This window comes from Anomaloglossus baeobatrachus, chromosome 9, assembly GCF_048569485.1.
Source record: "Anomaloglossus baeobatrachus isolate aAnoBae1 chromosome 9, aAnoBae1.hap1, whole genome shotgun sequence".
In the NCBI taxonomy this organism is placed as follows: domain Eukaryota; kingdom Metazoa; phylum Chordata; class Amphibia; order Anura; family Aromobatidae; genus Anomaloglossus; species Anomaloglossus baeobatrachus.
The window spans coordinates 149,260,533-149,283,262 of NC_134361.1; the positions used below are offsets into that span (position 1 = coordinate 149,260,533).

Below are 22,730 nucleotides of genomic sequence, written 5' to 3' on the forward strand. Positions count from 1 at the left end.
CCTGTAAAATGCAGTGGCATTAACCCTTGAAAAGCGCATTGTGTGAACAAGCCAAGCCCAAAGAACCTGATTAAACTAAACGACAAAAGGATGAAGATGCTGATTAAAACAAAAATTCTGTAAATCTTGATGGATAGCGCTCCAGAATTAAAGGAACCAAAAAACAACCCGATTTCACATGACTGCTCCCCTCTATACTGAGTGCGGAGCAGGCTGTCTGTGCAATGCATGGATATACTAGGTCATCCAGCCTAAGGCTATGTGCCCAAGTGTGCACTCTGCACCGCAGCTAAAAGGTGCGCTTCAGAGCGCAGCTGAACAGCTGCGTTCTGAAGCGCATGGTGCCTGCAGAGAACGTGCGTTCTGCATTCTGCCTCTCCTTATAGACAGCATGCAAACCACACGGAAGAAGTGACATGTCACTTCTTAGAACGCGCGCTTCGGGCAGCAGCCGAAGCTCTGCGCTCTAATACGCCACGTGGGCACGGCTCCTGCACAATCTCCATAGATTGTGCTGGGGACGCAGGACGCATACAGTTATGCTGCGGGGCAGATCACAGCGTAACTGCATGTAAACACGCAACGTGGGCACATAGCCCAAAGGCACTGTTCTCTCCATACATATCAGGTAGCTGGGGCCAGACGATTGCTCTGCCAAGCCGCCATCTCTCCCAACTCTCACCAGATAAGGATCATCTGGCAGAGGCAAATTTCCAGGTAGAAGTAAAGTAAAAATTCAACAGGCCTGATCCTTCTCTCCCCCAACAAAGGAATGAAAGAGTCAGAAGGCCTCATACATATAAAACTGTAGGATGATGCCACTGATGTGTGTATGGGGGACTTATCTGCCATTTCTGGCTAGCAAATGTAGGGTTCTGATCAAGGGACCTCATTCTATTTAACAAAAAAAAAAAAATATCACAGAGAAAAAAAAAAAAAAAAAAAAGCAGCTTTACCAGGTCAAATGACCAATGCACAAGCAGGATCCAGGAGACCCTCATGTTAGTGTAGGGACCCTTGACATGGGTTGTGTGCTTTGTGTATTTTGGCCAAAATATGGACAAGAGCTCATGTATTTTATACATTATTTCTTTATGCCACATTTTTTCTGGCTGGATGCACTGACCTCCTCCATGACTTGGTAGCTTGTGAGTGGCTGTTTCCATCAGCATTTTGCACCTGTGCTGCCACCCGCTTTTATCATTGGGGTCTCCTGCATCTGCTAGTGCACCGGTAATCTGACAAGCTGGTGGTGTTAAGGTCTTTTTTGCCCTTTCTTTTAAAAATCTTACACGTCTTACACATTTTGAGCCCCTGTAGTGGTTCTTAATCATAGATTAGATGATTAAGAACCACAACAGGGGTCTGAAATGCGCAAGTCGCAGATTTTAACATTTTTTGGATGTCCTACCAAAATGCTTGTTGGCTTTTCATATGAAGAAATAAATTGTGTTTTTTTTGAGATGTGATGTTGGAATAACTTTTTTCTGCTACTGGAATTGTGCTTCCTTGAGCAAGGAGCCGACCTCCTTGCACGTCTATTGATACACAATCTGGATAAAGAAATTTTTGGAGGGTGAGCTGAAATTTTCTATTTTTTTAGTATTTGACTATTTTTTTTTCTAAAATCTCTCTTTAAATTTTGTTTATAAAAGAATAAATGCACAAAAACAATCCTTGTAAAAAAATGCAATAGTTGGTGACAAAGCTACAGAATATGTTGGCAATAGGACAGCAACAACGGACTTACCTAAAGCCATCCAAATAGCAAATCGAATCCACGTCCCAAGGGTAAACTGGACCATGAAATAAAGGTTGACAAACACGCTGAACAGGGGCAACAGAGGGAGAGCCGGCACCTACGGCACAAATGCAAACAACATTATGACGTGGATTTTTCTTATTTTATAACTACTTTGTAGCATTATGAAAACGTTCCTGACATGTATTGATCAGGAGGAAACTCACTTTAAATGACAGAGGAGTTTTACACTCTGGTTGTTTCCAGATCACAAATGTAACAACAGCGGCCCCCACAGACAGAAGGGTAAAGACAGCGATCCAGTGGGGGCTCCCTGCAAGGATGTCATGCAGCTTCTGCCCCAGTATCGCAGACATCACAATGAATAAGACAGCTGGAAAGCAATAAGAATAATGAAGGGTAAATAAGTGAGCAGATCCGATGATGGAGGAGTCCATTACTGCTAATGAAACTGATGTACTTACAAATGACTGAGACACAGCCATAAACTATGCATCCTGACGTTTTGGTGGGGACATCGCTACTGGGAGACACAAGATGCCGAATGGTGAACGTATCACACTGCGTTAAGGTGACCTGAACATCTGCGAGTGCCTTCTCATTGTCTGCCTTATTCAGCTTCTCCGTCTCTGTGGTCTTAATCGAGCAGTTCAGCATCTCTGGTTGGTACCTGCAAACCCAAAACCAACGATTTATTGGGGCTTGGTTTTACAACAACACTTAGCAACAGCCTCAAAAAGGTTAAATGTTTCCTCTGGATTAATGATGCAAGACAAAAAGTATAAATAGATGGGTCTGGGTATTGTCATACATGGATATAGACTACAGAGATAATACTGTGCAACTTGCCTCAGAATAACGACACAGGCAGCCACCAGGGAGTAAGCAAGTAAGGTACCAATGGACATCAGATCCACAAGGACCTTCAGATCAAGAAAAAATGCCATGATTGCTGCAAGTAAATAATAATAGTAATAATAATAATAATAATAATAATAATAATAATAATAATAATAATAATAATAATATTACAGGGGAACCAGACAAGAGACCACAAAAATATGACCAATACATAAAGGTTTGTAAAATATCTACTGATTTAAAAGCAGATGCCCCATTACCAATTCTTTCCAATGTGCATACATGCGAATAAGCAGGTTATAGCTAATCTACTACATGTATTCTTGCGCTCCCTCCTTCAAATAAATTGCTGCATCGGTGGTGCAGAGCCTAGAGAAGGGCTTTCCACTGGGTCTATTAAGCCGGGGTCCCACTGGCATATAGCATCTAATGCAAGATATGGGATGTGATATACTAATGACACCGGTCTCTCACTGCTGTGAGCGTGGTCCGAGTGTGGTTAACGTGGCCATACGGTGACTGCACAGCAGATTAGCACAATGTCGTCTAAGCAAATGCCCAATACAGTGGTACCTCGTATAACGAGTAACCCTCTTAACGAGAATTTCGCTTAACAAGCAAAGCTTTCTGTAAATTTGTAACCCGCTTTACGAGAAAGCTTTGCTCTACGAGCGAAATTCTCACTGCACACTTTCGGTTTCGTCCATCCACCACACTCTGACCCGCACTTGCAGTCTACACAAACACACACATGTACGCACAAACACACATAAACACACACACACACACAGTATTATGCTCACCTTACCTTCCGTTCCACCGCCGGTCTCATGGTTCTTGTAGTTCCCGGGTACATTGCGACGTCCTCATGGCGAACTACAAGACCCAGGAGGCATGCGATGGAACGGAAGGTAAGGTGAGCATATAATATAACATAATATGTTTACATTTCGTTTCATCGCCGGCCTCCTGGGTTCTGTAGTACGCCACTCCGCTCGAGTCCACGCTGTGTATCTGCATCCATAGCGACGAGGGAGGAACTTCCTGTCATCGTTAATGAAAGGCAGAGCGCTGGCCAATCAGAGGCAAGCGGCTCTGCCTTTGACGTCAGCGCTTTGGCCGGGAACTTCCTGCCTCGTCGTTATGGTAACGCGTTACACAGCCCGGCCCCTTATCAGAGAACAGCAAGTCCCAAAAGACCGGCGATGGAAGGTAAGGTGAGCATATAATATGTGCGTATGTGCGTGTGCGCATGTGTGCGTGTGTGCGTGTGTGCGTGTGTGTGTGCGTGTGTGCGTGGAATGATAGAATAGGGGACCAGGATGGGACATTTTAGAAGTTGTGGAACGGATCGTCAGCATTGCAATGATTTCCTATGGGAAATCTTGCTCTGCTGAACGAGTACCTTGATTAACAAGCACAGTCCCAGAACGGATTGTTCTCGTTAAGCAAGGTACCACTGTAAATGCTTTATGAGGACACATTCTCACCTGCCATAATTCCAGACACAATGGTTGCAATCATTGGAGTCTTGGTCTTCTTATTGATACTAGCTAGGAACTTAAAGAGCAGTCCATCTTCAGCCATAGCATAGATAACACGCGGCATCGGAAACATGGAACCCAATAAACTGTGGAAACAGTGAAATCAAAATACATTTAACATACTAGGCGCATTTCTTGCTCATTAGTGGTGATCTCCGGTGATGTAGGAATGGTTTCTATACAACTGGTTACCATGTTCTATTGATACTGAAGGTATGTTTAAGTAAATAAATAAAAAAAAAAAAAAGATATATAAAGATCTATTGATTGATTGATACCACTAATTCCAAGAGGATCCCTCGGGCAGATGTGCTTCGCCGGTTGCTATTATCAACACTTCCACAATTTAAAAGATGCTGTGAGTAGTGCTTATCGATACGCATGTCAGAGGTGACACACAGCCATTTTTGCAGCAGGTGCAGCCGCCAACATCCGGATCTATAAGACAAGCCACGGCCACCGGTGATTTAACTAGAACTGCATGTGCGGCTAAACTGTTCCAAAAGGATCGGGGAAGGGGGGGCGCACATGCAGTTCTAGTTAAAATCACCGGCAGCCATGGCTCATCTTATAGATCAGGAGGCAGCCGCCGGTAATTTGTGTTTTGTACCTTTAATCAGGGTCCTGAGTGAGGCGTGCTTACCCACTACACAGTAAGCAACATGCCTCTCTCTAGCCCAGGGGTCTCAAATACATGACCCTCCGGCCACATGCGGCCCCTGAGCTTCTTGTGGCCCGCAGGGTCCATGACGATCACGGCCCTATGCCAGGGGCCACAGCCATCTGCGCTTTACTTCAGATTCTTGATATCCGCCATGTCACCTGCTGGCCTCCGATTGGCTGGCTGCTGCAGATATAAAAAAAAACAAAAATCTGAAGTAAAAGTGTAGATGGCTGCGGCCCCTGGCTATGGGCTGCGATCATCAGGGGGCCTGCAGGCCACAAGAAGCAGGAAAGAGGACACCAAGTGAATGGAGGACAGGTGAGAAGAATTATTATTCTTTTTAATGTTTGTATGTGAAAACCGCATAATGTGGCATAATAGGGAACAAGGACGGGTACATTACTACAAGGGTGACAAGGATGGGGTACATTACTACAGGATGGGGACAAAGGACGGGCACATTACTACAAAAGACATGACTGCTAGAGAGAAGATAATGTCTGCTGGTGGGGATGGGGAGAGGAGATAATCATTATTTCCTCTTTTCCTCAGCAGTCAGATAACAAAATTATGGATTTTCGAGAAGTGAGACACCACCTAAGTTATTCTTCATTTTTTTTTTACGAATTTTGATACCAAGCTCAAAAGGTTGCCATCACTGCCCTACATGAATTCATTGGGGTCTGTAAAATGAGGTCACGAGGGGATTTTTGCTGGTCAGACACCTCAAGGGCTCTGCCAATGTGACATGTCACCTGCAACCATTCCAATTAAATGTTCAAGCAAGTATGGCGCTCCTTCTCATCTTCACTTTGCCCTGGCCTCAAAAGTAGTTTTCGACCACATATTGGGTACTGATGTACCCAGGAGAAATTGCACAACAAATTGTATTGTTTATTATCTCCAGTTACCTCTTATGAAAACCTTCGGGTTAAAAGCAATATTTTCTTGTGGTTAAAAATGTAGTTTTCATTTCACAGCTCAACGTTAAAAAATTCTGTGAAGCAAACATCTAGATAAATTGGTTGAGGAATCTAGTTTCCAAAATGGGGCACTTGTGGGAGAGCTCCATTGTTTAGGCACCTCAGGAGCTCTCCAAACAAGACAGGACATCCGCTATCTATTTCAGACAATTTTGCGTTCTAAAATTCACATGGCGCTCATCCCCTTCCAACCCGTCCTGCACCCATACAGTAAACCTCTATCACATATGGGGTATCTGTAAGCAAAAAACATTTCACAACAAATTGTATGGTGCATTTTCTCTTGTTACACTTCTGAAAATGCTAAATTTGGGGCTAAAGTAACATTTTCATTTTTTCCCTTTCACATTGCTTAGGTTTCTGTGAAGCACCTAAAGGTTAAAAAAAAAAAACAAACTTCGAGTGTCATTTCTTTGTACTTTGAGGGCTGCAGTTTTTAATATTGGTGTCACTTTTGGTTATTTTCTGTCACCTAGGTACCTCAGTCACTTCAAATGTGATGTGGTCCCTTAAATAGTTTTGCAAATTTTATTAGAAAAACGAGAAATTGCTGATAAACTTTGAACTCTAAAGCGGGGTTTACACGCTGCGACATCGCTAGCATCGGCTAGCAATGTCGAGCGCGATAGCACCTGCCCCCGTCGTACGTGCGATATTGTGTGATCGCTGCCGTAGCGAACATTATCGCTACGGCAGCGTCGTCGCTATGACCGTCGAACAATCCCTCCCGCAAGGGGGAGATGCGTTCGGCGTCATAGCGACGTCACTGAGGCGTCACTAAGCATCCGTCCAATAGAAGCGGAGGGGCGGAGATGAGCGGGACATAACATCCCGCCCACCTCCTTCCTTCCTTCCGCATTGCCAGTGGAGGCAGGTAAGGAGATGTTCATCGCTCCTGCGGTGTCACATAGCGATGTGTGCTGCCGTAGGAACGACTAACAACATCGCTAATATGCAAGTAACGATTTTTTGATTCAGGACGACCTCTCCGTGGCGAATGATTTTGGCCACTTTTGCGATCGACTAAGGTCGCTCGTACGTGTCACACACTGCGATGTCGTTAACGTCGCCGGATGTGCGTCACAAACACAGTGACCCCGACAATAATACGTTAATGATATCGTAGTGTGTAAAGCCCACTTCCTAACAAAGAAAAGAAAAAAGCGCATTTTTAAAAACTACGCTGATGTAAAGTAGACAAGTGGGAAATGTTAACCATTTTTTGACATAGCTCTCTGGTTTAAGAGCATTAAAATTCAAAGTTTGAAAATTGTGACAAAAAAAAAAAAAAAAAAAAAAAAAAAAAAAAGGTTGCCAAATTTCTGATATTCCCACAAATAAATGCAAAAATATACTAAATTTGCCACCATCAAGGTATAAGATGTCATGAAAAAAAAAAAAAAAATCTGAGAATCGCTGGGGTCCGTTAAAGCGTTCCAGAGTTATAATGTCAAAGTGACATTGATCAGAATTGGAAAAAAATGGCCTGGGCATGAAGGTGAAAACAGGCTGGGAGATGAAGGGGTTAACGTGGTAGCTATGAATAAAATAAAGTGAGGCACACGTCTTCCTGATAAGGTCATTGTATGTCCTGAGGGGGGAATCATTTTTCACAGTAGGCTGTACAGTACATTTACACAATTTTGCATGTGGGGAATAAAATTATGGGAGGAACAGACAATAGTACACAACTAAAAGAAGATGGAGTTTTTTCACATTAAAGAAACATTACCTTGTTGAGAGGGCACATAAACTTCCAACAGAAACAACGTAACGAGCAGGCTCCCATTGCACGTATCCAAATGCAGCAGGGATGGGACTGTTTTCATTCAGTAGGTAGTATGGCATCATTAGTGTAAGTGCAGCCGATACTCCGAAGTATGCCACAAAGCAAATTAGAAGGGAAACAATGATACCAATGGGAATAGAACGCTGAGGGTTTTTGGCTTCTTCACCTGGAATGAAATATTTACCAGTCATGTATACTAATATTAACGTGGATATTAAACAGGAGCAGTCAGTGTTTCAATATCCAAGTCCTCTTTATATTCTAGAGCCTGCTTAGAATTCTGCATTGAGCCTTTCCGGTTATTCCTGGAAAAGTGTAAATACGTTCACAATTCGACATTACCTTTGCCTCTGTCAATGTTTTCATATTGAGTGTCAAGGTAGTGCCAGACTATGTAGCAACATATCCAATGTAGTCATTGGTTTCCAGAATGAACATGAGTAGAAATGCACCAACACTTCTGAGAAAGGTCCAGAAATACGTCTTGGGGAATGCGACTTTTCATTTGGCAGAAAGCAGACAGGTACTCTATAGAGCAGTGATGGCGAACCTATGGCATTGGAATTAATGTAATTGTAATTTATATATATATATATATATATATATATTCCCCCCCCCCCCCAGGACTACTCCTCCTATTATACTCCTCTCCCCCCCAGGACTACTCCAACACACACACACACACACAAACCGCGCAACACACAACGCTACAGACACACAGCGCTCCACAAACACACACAACAGAACACACACACAACGCAACAAACACCGCTCACACCCCCCCACACCCACACAACACCCAGAACATTTACAGCGCCATACACAACACTTGGCAACTACACACAACAACATCTATATCTATATAACAAAACTCATACATCAACTACGCAATAAATTCTAGAATACCCGATGCGTTAGAATCGGGCCACCTTCTAGTAGATCATATTTTTATTGGGTCAATAGAAAAAAACAATTTTAAAATCACTTAAAATGGACAGACAATCACAAAAAGACCTCCATTTGTAATACAATAGCTCCAGGATAATAATCCAATTGATACAGATCACTAAGAGTACTAATAAGTGGATTCAAAATATCAAAAATATGTATCAATAAATTATCCAATTATAATTATGATAAGTGGGCTCTCTCCACAGCCTCCTCTACAGCATATTTGCTTTTCAGCTACTCTATTCTCCCTTTTTGTTGCATGCATATCCTTTGGCCACATCCTTGCTCACATCTCTACACCTGTGAGATCATGGCCATCTGTATGATTCCCCTGAGTTTGGACTCATAATTTAATCTGCTTTTGTCTGCACCTATCTATATACGCAATCACTGTTTTTGTAACCCCTTTTTTTTTCTCTAGTACTACACTGACCTAGCTTTTGTTAGCCTTGTAATTGTGTATAAGGGGTTCCTCTTACTACATGATCTCTAATATTGTGATGACCATATATTTCCATCTGCTGTCTGTCTGACCTAGGTCATACTCTCAATGAATATGGTTATGATTTCATGTGTCCATGTATTAACCTTTGTTAAGTGTTCCCCTTCTTCCTGTTCTGCTGGGAATTAACTCTTTAGGCGCTGACTGCATATTATTGCCTGAATCCATCTTTGCAGGCCACTTATAATTGGAGAATTTATTGATACATATTTTGGATATTTTTAATCTACTTATTAGTACTCTTACTGATCTGTATGAATTGATTATCCTGGAGCTATTGTATTACAAATTGAGGTCTTTTTGTGATTGTATGTCCATTTTAAGTGATTTTAAAATTGTTTTTCTATTGACCCAATATATTATTATATATTACATTAATTCTTACTGTTACTCTTGGTGTGCGCCCGAGTTATGTGTGCCTTTTCTACCCTTGTGCACAATTCTGTCTTCACACATAGGGCAGCACTCATTTAACTATTTCAGGCAGTACACCCCTCCTCCCCTTTACCTACATTTCTCCTCGCTCTGACACTCCCCCTCTACCAGGCCGCAGGACTGTTGCCTGAGAGACGGAGGAGCGTCAGTAGGCGGCGCCGGCGTCTTGTGGCTGCGCGGGAACTGAACTGACTGAGGACCCAGCGGCGCACAGCGGTGGAGCGAGTGCTGGAAGGGGAGTTTTTTTTATTTTTATAAAGCTGTGGGGGACCGTGCCAGCACGGGGGCAAACATGAAGAGCACGGGGGCAAACATGGCGGCAAGGATGAAGGAAACCTGCAAAGATGGAGAGAAACGTGCAAAGATGGGGAAACATGGCTAAGAGGATGGGGGAAAGATGGCTGCAAGGATGGGGTGGGAAACATGCCAGGATGGGGTACATTTAGCAGGAAGGGGTACATTTACCAGGATAGGGGGGGGGGGGGGGGAATACGTTTACCAGGATGGTGGTACATGAACATACCAGGATGGGGAACATTTAGCAGGAAGGGTGACATTTATCAGGATGGCGTACGTTTACAAGGAAAGGGGACATTTACCGGGATGGGGGAACATGCCAGGATGGGATACATTTACAATGATGGGGTACATTTACAAGGATGGGGTACATTTACCAGAATGGGGGACATTTACCAGGAATGGGGCCATGATGGGGAGAAATATACCAGAATGTAAGAAATATATATCCGGATGGGGGACATAACTACATAATGAAGGGGGAGGGGAGCAACTCGTACGTCTTTATGGGATTTCAGGATGTTCAGACTGTGAAATGTAGATGTGGATTACAGGGTGACATCTGATTGCATTCCAGGCTAAAATCTGTCTAATTTGCTGTAATTTTTTCCAGAAAGATCAATCCAACGGCTGTGTCTGGAAAAGGGCAGGGGCTCAGCTTCACTGTGTGGTAAGCATGAATGAGCGTGATGCCCCTGCTGAAGAGAAGAGAAGACGGCAAAGGTAAGGTTACAATCAATTATTTACATAATAGGATTGGTTGGCACGTCGGAAAAAAAAAAAATGGGTTTAGGGCTACAGTTTGGGCACTCGGCCTGTGAAAGGTTCGCCATGACTGCTATAGAGTAATGTATAGGTGGTCCTACTTCTAGTAAAAAGCTTATGAAAAACTTAGCAATCTGCTTATAAGTGGAGATGAGCAAACCTGAGGTTTAAAATAAATAAATAAAATTAAATAAATAAATAAATAAATAAATTTGGATTCGGAGTTCAGGAGCTTTATGTATGCAAACCACTCGCACAAGCAACACTGTGCGAGCTGCTTACAGTGTTTCATCAGCTCACACTGGGGGTAAAATCAGCATGATCGGATGTAGCGTGCACCCAACAAAAAAAAAAAAAAAAAAAAAAAAAATAGAGTAAAGAAAAACCCTGCTCAGTGATCTGTTTATGGCTGGCTGCATGTGGTCTGCAACTCGAACTGTTCAATTAATGACTTCCATTGGCATTCAGGTAAAATCCGGGTCTAGAGCAGAACTTTTTCAAAAGTCCGTTTGCACCCGCTAAACTGACCTTCCACGGGTCCGCTCATCTCTACTTATAGTGACCCTCGATCGAGCACAGAGTAGAAGTGAAGTCAATGGGAAATGGGAAACTCCAGCATTTTTAAACTCCGATGTTCAATCGATCACTACCTATAAAAGATGAACAAATCAATGTTTTCTTTTTTGTTCAAACAAATTTTCTTTTCTTAGCGCCTTAAAAAAAAAAATTGCACAAAACGCATGACTGATGGACTAGTGAATTGCGCTCCTGGTAACCTAATAAATAAGACACCACACACTGCGTGACATGGATTAAAATTTTGGCCACAGCAGCCCTTTATTTTTTATAAGAAAAAACATCAACAAGAAAAAACAAGATTATCGGCCCAGAGATGTGGTTGTTATAAATCCCAGCCCCATATCCCCCTCCGCCGTGTACAACTAGCTCAAGGGGGAATCTGGGTATACCCCTTGATCATTTTCCTTGTGTCCGCTGAGCTCCTCCCCAGGGACCCATCTATTCCACTGTCCACTGAGCTCCTCCCCAGGGACCCATATTCCACTGTCCGCTGAGCTCCTCCCCAGGGACCCATATTCCACTGTCCGCTGAGCTCTGGCCCAGGGACCCCATTAAAAACATAATTCTCCAACCAACAAAGAGGGGGTTTAAACAACCACATCCCGCCAAGACTCGCTCTTGTGACACCTTACAAGAGTGAGTTCCTCCACAACTTAATGGCTCGTTCTACTCCTTCTTGTATTCCCAACATCCATATATCAATGCCAATGTCATTAAGATGTACCTTATCATCTCTCCAAAATTGTTCCTTTGTATTTTCAAGCATCTGGTGACGTATGGCCACCCCTCCGTTTTCCAACACAAATTTTGTTATTTTTTATTAACCTTTATCCTTGTATTATTGATGCGAGCCACTGATCGCGCTGTTCTCCACATTTGTCTAGCTACTATATCCGACCAGACCACCACTGTTTCTGGGTAAGACCTCCATAAATTCAACATATCGAGCTTTATGTTCCTAACTAAATGTCTTGATGTTCTTATTGCTAAATCATTACCACCTAAATGGATAAGTAAGACGTCCGGGGGGCGGTAGAACTCCACATGATACTGGATGTCTTTTAACAGCTGATGCCACTGCATCCCCCTCTTTCCTATCCATGTCACCCGTGCCAAGGAACTGGGCAACCCCAACTGTTTACCATTAGGCCTGACTGCTGCACGTAAGGCCCCCCAAAAAACAAATGAATGTCCCATGATCCAAACCAGGCATTGCTGTTCAGCTAAAACAAAAAACAAAAACACAATTATCACACAATTGTCTAAATGAAGACACAACTACTATAAGATTACCAAAATGTACACATATATATATACATGTACGCCATTTATAATAAATGTAATCTAATGTAACTCTTAAATCTGCTCGATTCCCATCTCCCGATTTTTTTTTAACTATGTCAGGCTCTAAGCCCCATCTAGCAGCTTCTGTGGCTGCTCCTATCCTAAATGAGTGTGAAGTGAATGCATTTGGAGACTCTCCCAATATTGTCAGGCATTTTTTAAGAACTGCTGTGAATTGAAATTGTGACAATGACTTACAATCCTCATGAATTAGTAATGAACCTTGGATATTTGGCCTTCTTAAGACATAGTTTCTAAAACAGATGACCGGGCAGGCCCTGGAACCGCTTAAAGGAAACAATGTGATCCATTTTCCTCTACCCTGTTGATCAGTTTTTGACTTTGCCAGAAAACATTCCAATCTGTCTGTGTACTGATGCATGTCCTCAGCTTGTAGACCCCCTCTGTCTGTGTACTGATGCATGTCCTCAGCTTGTAGACCCATCTGTCTGTGTACTGATGCACGTCCTCGGCTTGTAGACCCCATCTGTCTGTGTACTGATGCATGTCCTCAGCTTGTAGACCCATCTGTCTGTGTACTGATGCACGTCCTCGGCTTGTAGACCCCCACTTCTGGTGGAGCTACTCGACACTAAGTCGCTGATTCTAAAAGCTCCAAAAAAAGGCCAGTGTGAATGCACAACTAAAGAGTAACACTTCAAATGGACTGCTACAGACTCGGCCTAGTACACTCAGTATCTGCTGCAATAACTGGAAAGAAATCGGACGCCGTTTATCTCTGGTCTTCTTACAACTTTTCCTGTAACCCTTTAGGGCCTGCTTAACTAAAAAATGCTTTGTGTAATCAGTGAAGTCGTGCAACTTAAACCAAAAAGCTAATCCAGACATTTTACTATCAATACTGGACAATGAAGTACCGTCCACAAAGGCCCTGCTAATGTGAAATAACAACAAGGAAACATTGTCATGTACACTGGCATCATGTCCCACTAGAGCACACAAGTCTTCCCATTCCCTCCATGCTGACTGGTACCTCTGCCATGTGCTTACACCCACAGACCGTTCTATCAGAGAGTATGCGGTGTCACTGGCAGTGACCACAGAAAATCCGGACACTTCTTGCCTTGTACCTCTGCCATCGGGGCTAATGAACGGAATCTGTCCCACTGAAAACGAGAGAGCATCAGCCACAGAATTGCAAACACCGGGGACATGCACAGCTGTAATCTGACAATTTGACTTTAAACAGCGCAGCACTAGATGACGCAGCAACGTAACAACAGGCAGGGAAGAAGCTGATTGTTTGTTGATGACTTCTACAACTCCCAAGTTATCACAATGAAATCTCACTTTTCGGTTTTGGAAAATATTGCACCAAATTTCACAAGCAACCACTATGGGGAACAATTCAAGGAGTACTAAGTTTCGTGTTAACCCATTGTTTCTCCAACTCTCTGGCCACCTATCTGCACACCACTGTCCAGAACAATATGCACCAAAACCAGTTGACCCCGCTGCATCAGTGTGGATGTCTAGATCAAAATTTGAAACCGGTGGTCTGATCCACAATGACCTCCCATTAAACTCCATTAAGAACTGTTCCCATACCGCCAGATCGTCCTTTAATGTTCTAGCCAGCCGCACAAAGTGATGTGGAAAGGTTATGCCTGAGGTAGCTGCAGCTAGGCGCCTACAAAAAACTCTACCCATTGGAATAATGCGACACGCAAAGTTCATTTTTCCTAACAGCGATTGTAGATCCTTTAATCTGATCTTACGGTGAGATCTAGCTTCTCTGACTGCCTCCAGCAGATCACTGACCTTGTCATCTGGTAATCTGCACTCCATTGCTTCACTGTCAATCAAAAATTCCTAAAAACTTGATAAATGTAGACGGGCCTTCTGTTTTATCTGATGCTAACGGTACTCCAAAACACTTAAAAACCGACTGAATCGCTGCCAATAATGAAGCACAAACAAATGACTTTGGTGGACCAATACATAAGAAATCATCTAGATAATGCAGGACAGAACGCACGCCGGCTTCCTTCTTTACTACCCACTCCAAAAATGTGCTAAATGATTCAAACAAGGAGCATGAGATGGAGCAGCCCATCGGTAAACACAAGTCTACATAAAACATTCCCTGCCACTGACAACCCAAGAGATGGAAGCTTTCTGGATGGACTGGTAGGAGTCTAAAGGCAGCTTCAATGTCTGTTGTTGCCATTAAAGCTCCTCTGCCGTACTTCTGAACCCATGCAATCGCTGTATCAAATGAAGTATACGAGACTGTGCAAAGTTCCTGATCGATTCCATCATTAACTGAGCTTCCATGAGGGAAGGACAGATGATGGATCAGCCTAAACTTATTGGGTTCCTTCTTTGGGACCACCCCCAATGGAGAGACCCTTAAGTTTTCTATTGGCATTTTGGGGAATGGGCCTGCCATGCGGCCCAGGTCAATTTCTTTGTTTAGTTTTGTGGAGACAATGTGAGAATATGTATAAGCTGAAGCAAGGTTACGAGAACAGGTTAATGGGCCTGAAGTAGATGGGATCTTAAAACCTTCTGAGAAACCCTCCCCCAGCAATTGTGCTGCTTTTCTATCTGGGTACCTGCTTAGATAGCCCACCATCTCCCCGAGTCTAATTGGGGTTTCCCCCTTTTTGGTTAATCTCTGCTGTTGGGGTTTTATTTCGTTTAAAGCATTTTGATAGGCTATGGTTTCCACTACAGAAGGTGCATTCATGTTTGTACCTGCATGTGTTTCCGAATCTGCACTGGCTATCATTGAACTGCCAGCAGCAACCTTTTCTGTTTGCTGCCGACAATCCGATTGCTGATGATCTGCCGACATAGCCCTGAAAGGGCTGATTAACCCCACGTGGCGCTGTCATGAGACGCATCCATAAACCAATATCTTTGTGATCCCAACGAATCCCTTAGCGACTAGCCTTTCGTTGGCGAAACTGCTCATCATAGCGCAGCCATGCTAAACCTCCATACACACGGTGCGCCTCCCCGATAGAATTCATGTAACAAAATAAGGCAGAGCAATGTTCAGGAGTTTTTTGGCCTATTACACTTGCTAATATGGCAAAAGCCTGGAACCAATTGCTAAATGTTTGGGGGATGAGACAATACCGTCTTTCTTGTTCCTCTCTTTTCCTCTCATCAAACCTTACTCTATCCAAGTTATATTTTTCTAAGGGCAATAATGAAAATATTTCCACATATTCGTCGGCCCAAATCTTCTCCCTAACCTCCTGTTTCAAATGAATTCCTAGAGGACCCTCAAAACATACGTATAATTCTCCTCTTGCTGCATCAGATAATGTAACCCCTTGTGAAATTACTGCGTCCTCCTGTGTCTCTGGATCAGCACACGACTGACTTACCACCTCCGATGTCCGGCGACCATTCCCGCACCATGCAGCAATAGGAGAAGAAGTTATGGGTAAGCTAGACTGACTCAAAGCCTCCTTAACCCCTGACACTAATTGCTGTACTACTGAATTAAGATCCCATCCTACATTGCCGGGACCCGTACCCCCAACTGCGCCCACTGGACTCATTACAGGTGTTGTTACACTAGATATAGGACAAGAAAAAGTGTTCTCACCAATACCTGGCTGCGTCCTAGGTTGACCAGCCGTCCGTGACGTATTAGTTATAGTCTCTACAGCCCCTCCATTATTGAAGTGCTGCGTGCTGCTGCCCTCTAGTGGGGAGTCGTTATCTGTGTCATAGTCATTGTCTGGAATCTCTTCTGAGTCTTGTAGCTGTAGATTTATTGCCTGACTCACATCCTGAGCCGGCCGATGAAGTCTTTGTCTGGTTAAAGTACTTTTGCGCAGTTGTCTTTTTGGATTCCTACCACTCCTCGTGTAATGAGAACCCGGATCCGGAAAAGTTGTGTGTCCTAAGCCCATCCCCCCGTGTTGGTTTAGTTCCTGGGGTGAGGCCGTATGATGTCCTCTAGAATGATGCAAAGATTGTTGAGGAAGTTCTAAGGATCCATCGTGGGCTGTGGTCACGTCAGTTGTAGCTTGTGTGGCTGCTTCTCTGGCTGGCACATCAGTAGAGCTGGACTTTCTCCTTGCACTTCTTGGCGTCTCTCTGGTTAGATGGTCGGGCTCTTTTCTCTGTACCTTGTTATTCTTGTACTGTAGTTTCCTTCCTGGTTTGTAAGAAGGATCAGAGGCCGTGCTGCGCTTTGCTCTTTTCCTAGAAGTAACAGAAGGACTTATGATCCTATTGTGAGTCCTATTGGCCATTTCAGAAGTTAGTCTCTCAGGAGGTCTTGATCTTCTTAGAGTTTGATGTTCAGAAAGTTCAGAAGGCACAGATGCTGTATCCCGGGCACTCTTCAACAACTGCTGGTTCAGTCTGAGTCCAGGACAAAGGAATGACACCTTAACATGGGACCTATTTCTTATATGGCCCCTGCCCCCCGTCTCTCCTCCTGCTCGCTGACCCCCCACCACATTCCTTAGGTAAAAACCCCATCCCTTACTCCTTAACCCTTTCCTGGATCTATCACTGCCTCAGTCATGTACGTTACGGCTATCTGCCTTCACTCTGCTGGAATGATTTTCATTACCAAAGCAGATTTGCAAATCATGCACATCACAAGAGTTTTCTTCTATTGTTTGTTTTTTAAAATTCTTTATTTAACATTTTAGAATACAAAATAGATTGTTAGAGAACCATCATGACACTTTCTTACAAATTATGACAATGTGGATTCAGAAAAAACTTTTAAGTATATTAACTTATAACACTCTCAGGTGGTTTCAGGAATAAAGAAAAGGGGATGCAAGAACTTCCCCTCCCCCCCATCCCCTTCTTAGGTTGAAGGGGATGGGGGGGGGGGGGAGAATTAGGAGGAAGAATATAGAGGTATAATACGTGAGAGTAAGGTAAGACAGGGGGAGCAACAGGAACAAAGACAAAGAAGAAAAAAAAAATAAAACCTGCTAAGTTTTCTGTTTTTTTTTATCGAAATGAGACTTCTCATTGCATGCTGATCAGACGCAACTTTTCAACTAACTTCTTAGTATGATAACGAAGCATTTAGCCAAACCTCCCAGTCATTTAAATCTTTTCCATGTTTGATTTTTGACAGTCTGATTTTTTTCAAGTGTACCTGTCTGAACTGTCTCTCTGATCCATTCTTTAAATGAAGGTGGCCCTTCACTCTTCCAATGTCTTATGACAATTTTAGCAGCATTAAGTATTTGTGGTAGCAGAGAATTTTTTCTAAGGAGTGACTTTGAGGGATCTAAGTTGAGGAAAATGAATTAGGAGGATAAGGGTATTTCCGCATTGGTCACCTTTTTAATATGGTCTCTAATTTTTTCCCAGTAATTTTGGATTTTTGAGCATTTCACCCAGATATGTGACAGGGTACCTAGTTCAGATCCACATCTCCAGCAGAGTGGGGAAATTGAGCGGTTTATTTTATTTAATATAATTGGAGTTTTATACCATTTTGAGACTATTTTGTAGTGTAATTCTTGATATCTCACCGAAGTAGTGAGGGAGTGAATGTTCCCTAGAATTATTTGGATTTCTTCTTGGAGGAATTTTGTATTTAATTCGGTTTCCCATTTGTTCAAAAAGTCTGGAACATCAACATCTTGGGATAAGTTTATGTATTTTGGATATTTTTTCATCCTTTGTTGTGTTTAGAAAGAGTTTGAGTAATGGTGGGTCCGTAGTTGAGGAAGAGATATCTGGAAGGTGTAGATTTATCGTATCTTGTAGGATCTGAATATCTACTTTCTCCAGCTTTAGTGTGGAAATAAGTGCATTAAGTTTACCTTAAGGGTATGTGCGCACGTTGCTTTTTACCTGCTTTTTTGCTGCTTTTTCTTCTGTGCTGTTTAATGCCAAAATGGATGTGTTCTTCTATTCAAGCAAAGTCTATGGGAATTTGGGTTTCTTGTTCACACTATGTTGTTCAAAATGCTGCCTTTTTGTTGCAGAAATTTGGTCAAAAACTCAGCTTTGCAGTGCAAAACCTAAATGGCAAAAACAATTGACATGTTGCTTCTTTGAAAAGCTGAGCTGACCAAAGTTCTGCCACAAAAAGGCAGCATTTTGAACAACATAGTGTGAACAAGAAACCCAAATTCCCATAGACTTTGCTTGAATAGAAGAACACATCCATTTTGGCATTAAACAGCGCAGAAGAAAAAGCAGCAAAAAAGCAGGTAAAAAGCAGGTAAAAAGCAACGTGCGCACATACCCTTATTCAGTGAGTCCTTTTTGTCTATTAATGACTGTATTGGCATGGTTTTATATTGATCCAGGTGGCGGAGTTTTTTCTCGAGTGATCTGTAGCTATTGGGGATTAGATGAATAGGAGTGGCTTTGCAGATCCTTGGTATCAGATTCATTTTTTTATTTGTTTTATGCCAAAGTTTGAGAGTTGTTATGGTATAAGTGTGAGGCAAATCCCGGGATATGAAGATGAATTATGACTCCAGTCATAATCCCTCATCACTCCCTGGCAGTGCCCCCTCCCTTCTTGTTCTCAGTGTTCCACTTACACCTCCATGGCCATGTCCTGTGATATGGAGATGAGGTGGTGTGGGAACAATGGACACAGGATGACTCCCTGCCGTCACCCTGTAACAAGAGTTGTATCTCATTAGCAAGGCTATGGAACTAGCAGACAGAACGACTCCAGTAAAAAATGGTTCATATCTCGCAAGCCATATTTCCGATAAATATGGCAACCATAAAAATGGTGTCTCCGCATGCGGACGATGCCGGCACACCCTTTTTATGGGAGCAGGACATTGGGAAATGCCCCAGGCGTGATATCAGCCAATGGGGAACTGGCAGGCAGGTCATGAGTCCCCTCGTTCTGTAGCTAAATTCATAACTGTCACAATGAGAGCATTGGCGTCCGCCTACGACGCTCCCAGGCCAAGTTATGGCCATATTCCATGTTGTGGATTTTGTCCATAACTCCAGCCAGGGGTGGAGCAGTGCTCCCTGTGAGGTCACTAAGGTAGGAGGGGACCTGGATTGCCCAGGTTGATAACCCTACTTCGGCCATTTTCCAGTGTTCTTTTCGCTGGGGGCACGTGTAGGAAACATCTGTGGGAAGGATCCTAGAAACCTGGGTACAGCGCCCCCCTGTGGCCAGACGCAACAAGGTAACTGCTGGAACTGTGTATGCCTGTTTGTAACCCATGCTTTGATTGTAACTGTACTCTGACATATGTATATTCTGTAGATTCCCTATTGTATATATTGTAGTTCTAGTGTGCTTTAGGCTGATTAAATTATATAATTAATCTTGGGCTGTTCTGTTATCTCGATCTTGAATCCCACGTCTGTGTGTTCGGCTAATAGTTACCGTGAAGCGGTTGGTGGCAGCGAGTTTGTGCCAAGGATTATTGTGGGGAGGCCAGTGAGATTCGGGGAGATTTTATATATTCCGCCCGCGGAGGTCGGGGGAATATATACCTTACTCTCACCGGGGACCCTTCAATAATCGGCATAAGTAGTTTAGCGGCCTCCTTGCTTATTGTCGGGCAATTCCATAATTGGCCTGACTATAAGAGGGGCGCTAGAGAGCGCGTCACGTGCTCTGTCTGTCGGTCGGGAGGTATAAAGGAGGGGTGACCCCCACTTGTTACCCCCCGATTGTGACGTACTGGTAGCCAGCGCGGGGGATTTCTGAGTGACCCCCCCGGTGGTTTGTGACATATTGGTGGCATAGCGGTGGGATCGAGATAATAGTGTGTGTGAGTGTGAGACCCATACTCCCAGACACTAAAGACTGCCTGCAGCAGCTGTGGCTGCTGGGGTCTTCAGACTAGCTCAACACTAGAGTGTCAGAGTGCAGATACTGTAAGGTGTGTGGAGGCATCAGGTGTCAGTTCTGTGTCAGTGACCAAAAGTCTGCAAGAATGGCTGATGGCACCAGGAGCAGAGCTATGCAACTGGCCAATGCTAAGGCAGGAGCCGAAGAGAGGGAGGACGGTGCTGTGGACAGCAATGAGGAGGTTGCCCACGAGTCCTCCAGGAGCTCGACGCCAGAAAACCGTTCTGCCGAGGACATTGCACAACCTGGCAATTATGGACAAGATGAGGAGCAGCTCACCCAAGGTTCCTCAACGAGCCAGATGCCAGCCCTCCGCTCTGAAAGGGACAGTGAATCGCCTAGCTCTGCAGCGTGCCGCAGATCACCACGTGCCATTCCACCGAGCCTGGGAGGCTCGGATAGCCTTCTTCAAATGGCTATGGCCCTTCTCCAGGCTGGAGACCAGAAGGGCTACAAGGAACTCCTGGCAGAGCGCAGGGCAGAGCGGCAGGCAGCGCGTGACGCTGAGGCTGCGGAGCGGCACGCAGAGCGTGAGGCTGCGGAGCGAGAGCGGCAGGCAGCGCGTGAAGAGCGAGAGCGAGAGCGACAGGCAGACCGTGACTACCAGCTGCAGCTAGCTCAGCTCCGGCCCTCATCAGCCACATGTGACCTTCGAGACACCAAACTTCCAAAGGTCCGTGTTGAGGACTTCCCAGTGCTGGAGAAGGATGGAGACTTGGACTCTTTCTTGACTGCTTTTGAACGGACTTGCTTGCAGCACCATCTGGACAAGGACCAGTGGGCCAAATACCTGACCCCCCGTTTAAGGGGTAAGGCCCTGGATATCCTTGGGGACTTGCCTGCTGAGGCAGATCAGGGCTACGACACCATCAAGCGGGCCCTGATCCAACAGTACAACCTCACTCCAGAGTCCTACCGCAAGAAGTTCCGGAGCCTACAGAAGGGACCAAAGGACTCCTGGGCTGACCACCGGCGGGCACTTGCCCGAGCTGCCGACCACTGGACCCAAGGCCTGCAGCTTTCCACCGGACCGGAGATCCTGGACTTGTTCATCACGGAGCAACTCTTGTGGAACTGCCCTGAGGATCTCCGCCAGTTCATCCGAGACCAGAAGCCAAAGGGGTCCACGGCTACAGCTGCCCTTGCCGATGACTACACCAACAACCGGGCCCCTGAGGCCAGGAGAGCGGCCACCAGCAGCACCTGGAGAGGGGGTAAGATGAATTCTGCGACTGCCCCACCTGCCCCTAGACTGCAGGGGGTGTCCCCCTCAACTCCCCTCTCCAGGCCCGTGGCAGAACCAAGACGGTGCCACCAGTGCAACCTACCTGGACACTTCAAGGCCATGTGCCCTCAGCGTCCCAAGGCCCCGGCTCCGTCCCCGTCCCAAGGGCCGCCCAAGGTGTATTGTGTGGGTGGGGGTGGTGGTAGGTCCCTGGACAGCTTCCAACCTGTCACCGTCGGCCGGTCTGTGACCATAGGACTGCGAGACAGCGCCTCGGAGGTGACTCTGGTGCGGCCTGAGATGGTGTCCCCCCAAGACTTGATCCCTGGAAAAACCCTCGCTGTCTCCGGGATTGGAGGCACTGACCCGGCGCTGCCTGTTGCTGACATTTATGTGGACTGGGGCGCAGGGCGAGGGGTGAGGGAGGTGGGGGTAACTGATCGGATCCCTGCAAACGTGCTACTTGGGACAGATTTGGGGCAGATAACCTCCCAGTTTGGGCCCCAACCAAGGGCTGAACCTTCAGCCAGTACTGACATGCCTCCGGACAATGTTAATGTGTTATCTATGAATGATGTAAGGGAGGAGGGAGTGAACTCTGATATTTCTGCTTGCATAGACACCATAGACACACACTCAGCTGCAGCTGTGACAGGGGAGGGGGTCAGAGAAAGGTGTGACAATGCCTCTACAAGTAATCAGCCTGTGAGCTGGGATCTGTTGCCCTCTGCAGGGATAAGCAGAGAGCAGGGTGCTGCAGGGGGAGGACCAGTGTGTGGGGTGGGGGCTACCACAGCAAATGTGGGGTCCCCAGAGATTTCACAGCGGGGTTCTGTTGCTGCAGGAGGGGAACAGGCAGGTGAGATTGGGGCCGGTCCAGGAGCGGAAGTGCTCCCAGGTAAGATCTCGGTGCATGGTTCCCCCACAACCGGGGTGTCAGGAAGCCAGGTAGGTCTGCCTGAACCGGCGACTTGGTCAGGAACGGAGGAGGAGCAGGCACGACCCACGGTCGCAGCGGCTGTGGCCGCTGTCACCCGCAGTGGGAGTGCTGGAAGCCAAGGGGCCTCCCGGAGGTCCAATAGCTCTTCCCCTTCTGACCAAGTGGCAGCCGAGTCAGGTGGAGGCCAGGACACAGGTCCCGGGGTACTGACTGAAGATGTGACAGTCTCGTCGATTCTGGCCACATCTAGTCAGGGGTTTCAGGCAGCGTTAGAAGCTG

General features: G+C 45.1%; 1 protein-coding gene across 2 annotated transcripts in view; it reads right to left on the bottom strand.

The window, feature by feature from the left end:
- SLC7A3 (solute carrier family 7 member 3) overlaps window positions 1-22,730 on the bottom strand; it is a 127,261-nt gene that overhangs the window by 7,487 nt on the left and 97,044 nt on the right. For both annotated transcript variants that reach the window (XM_075324008.1, XM_075324009.1), the window contains exons 6-11: window positions 7,547-7,769; window positions 4,114-4,253; window positions 2,612-2,714; window positions 2,227-2,432; window positions 1,969-2,135; window positions 1,751-1,859 (exon numbers count right to left, since the gene is read on the bottom strand). In XM_075324008.1, coding sequence (XP_075180123.1) covers window positions 1,751-1,859; window positions 1,969-2,135; window positions 2,227-2,432; window positions 2,612-2,714; window positions 4,114-4,253; window positions 7,547-7,769 — 948 coding nt within the window. The remainder of the gene's footprint in view (window positions 1-1,750; window positions 1,860-1,968; window positions 2,136-2,226; window positions 2,433-2,611; window positions 2,715-4,113; window positions 4,254-7,546; window positions 7,770-22,730) is intronic.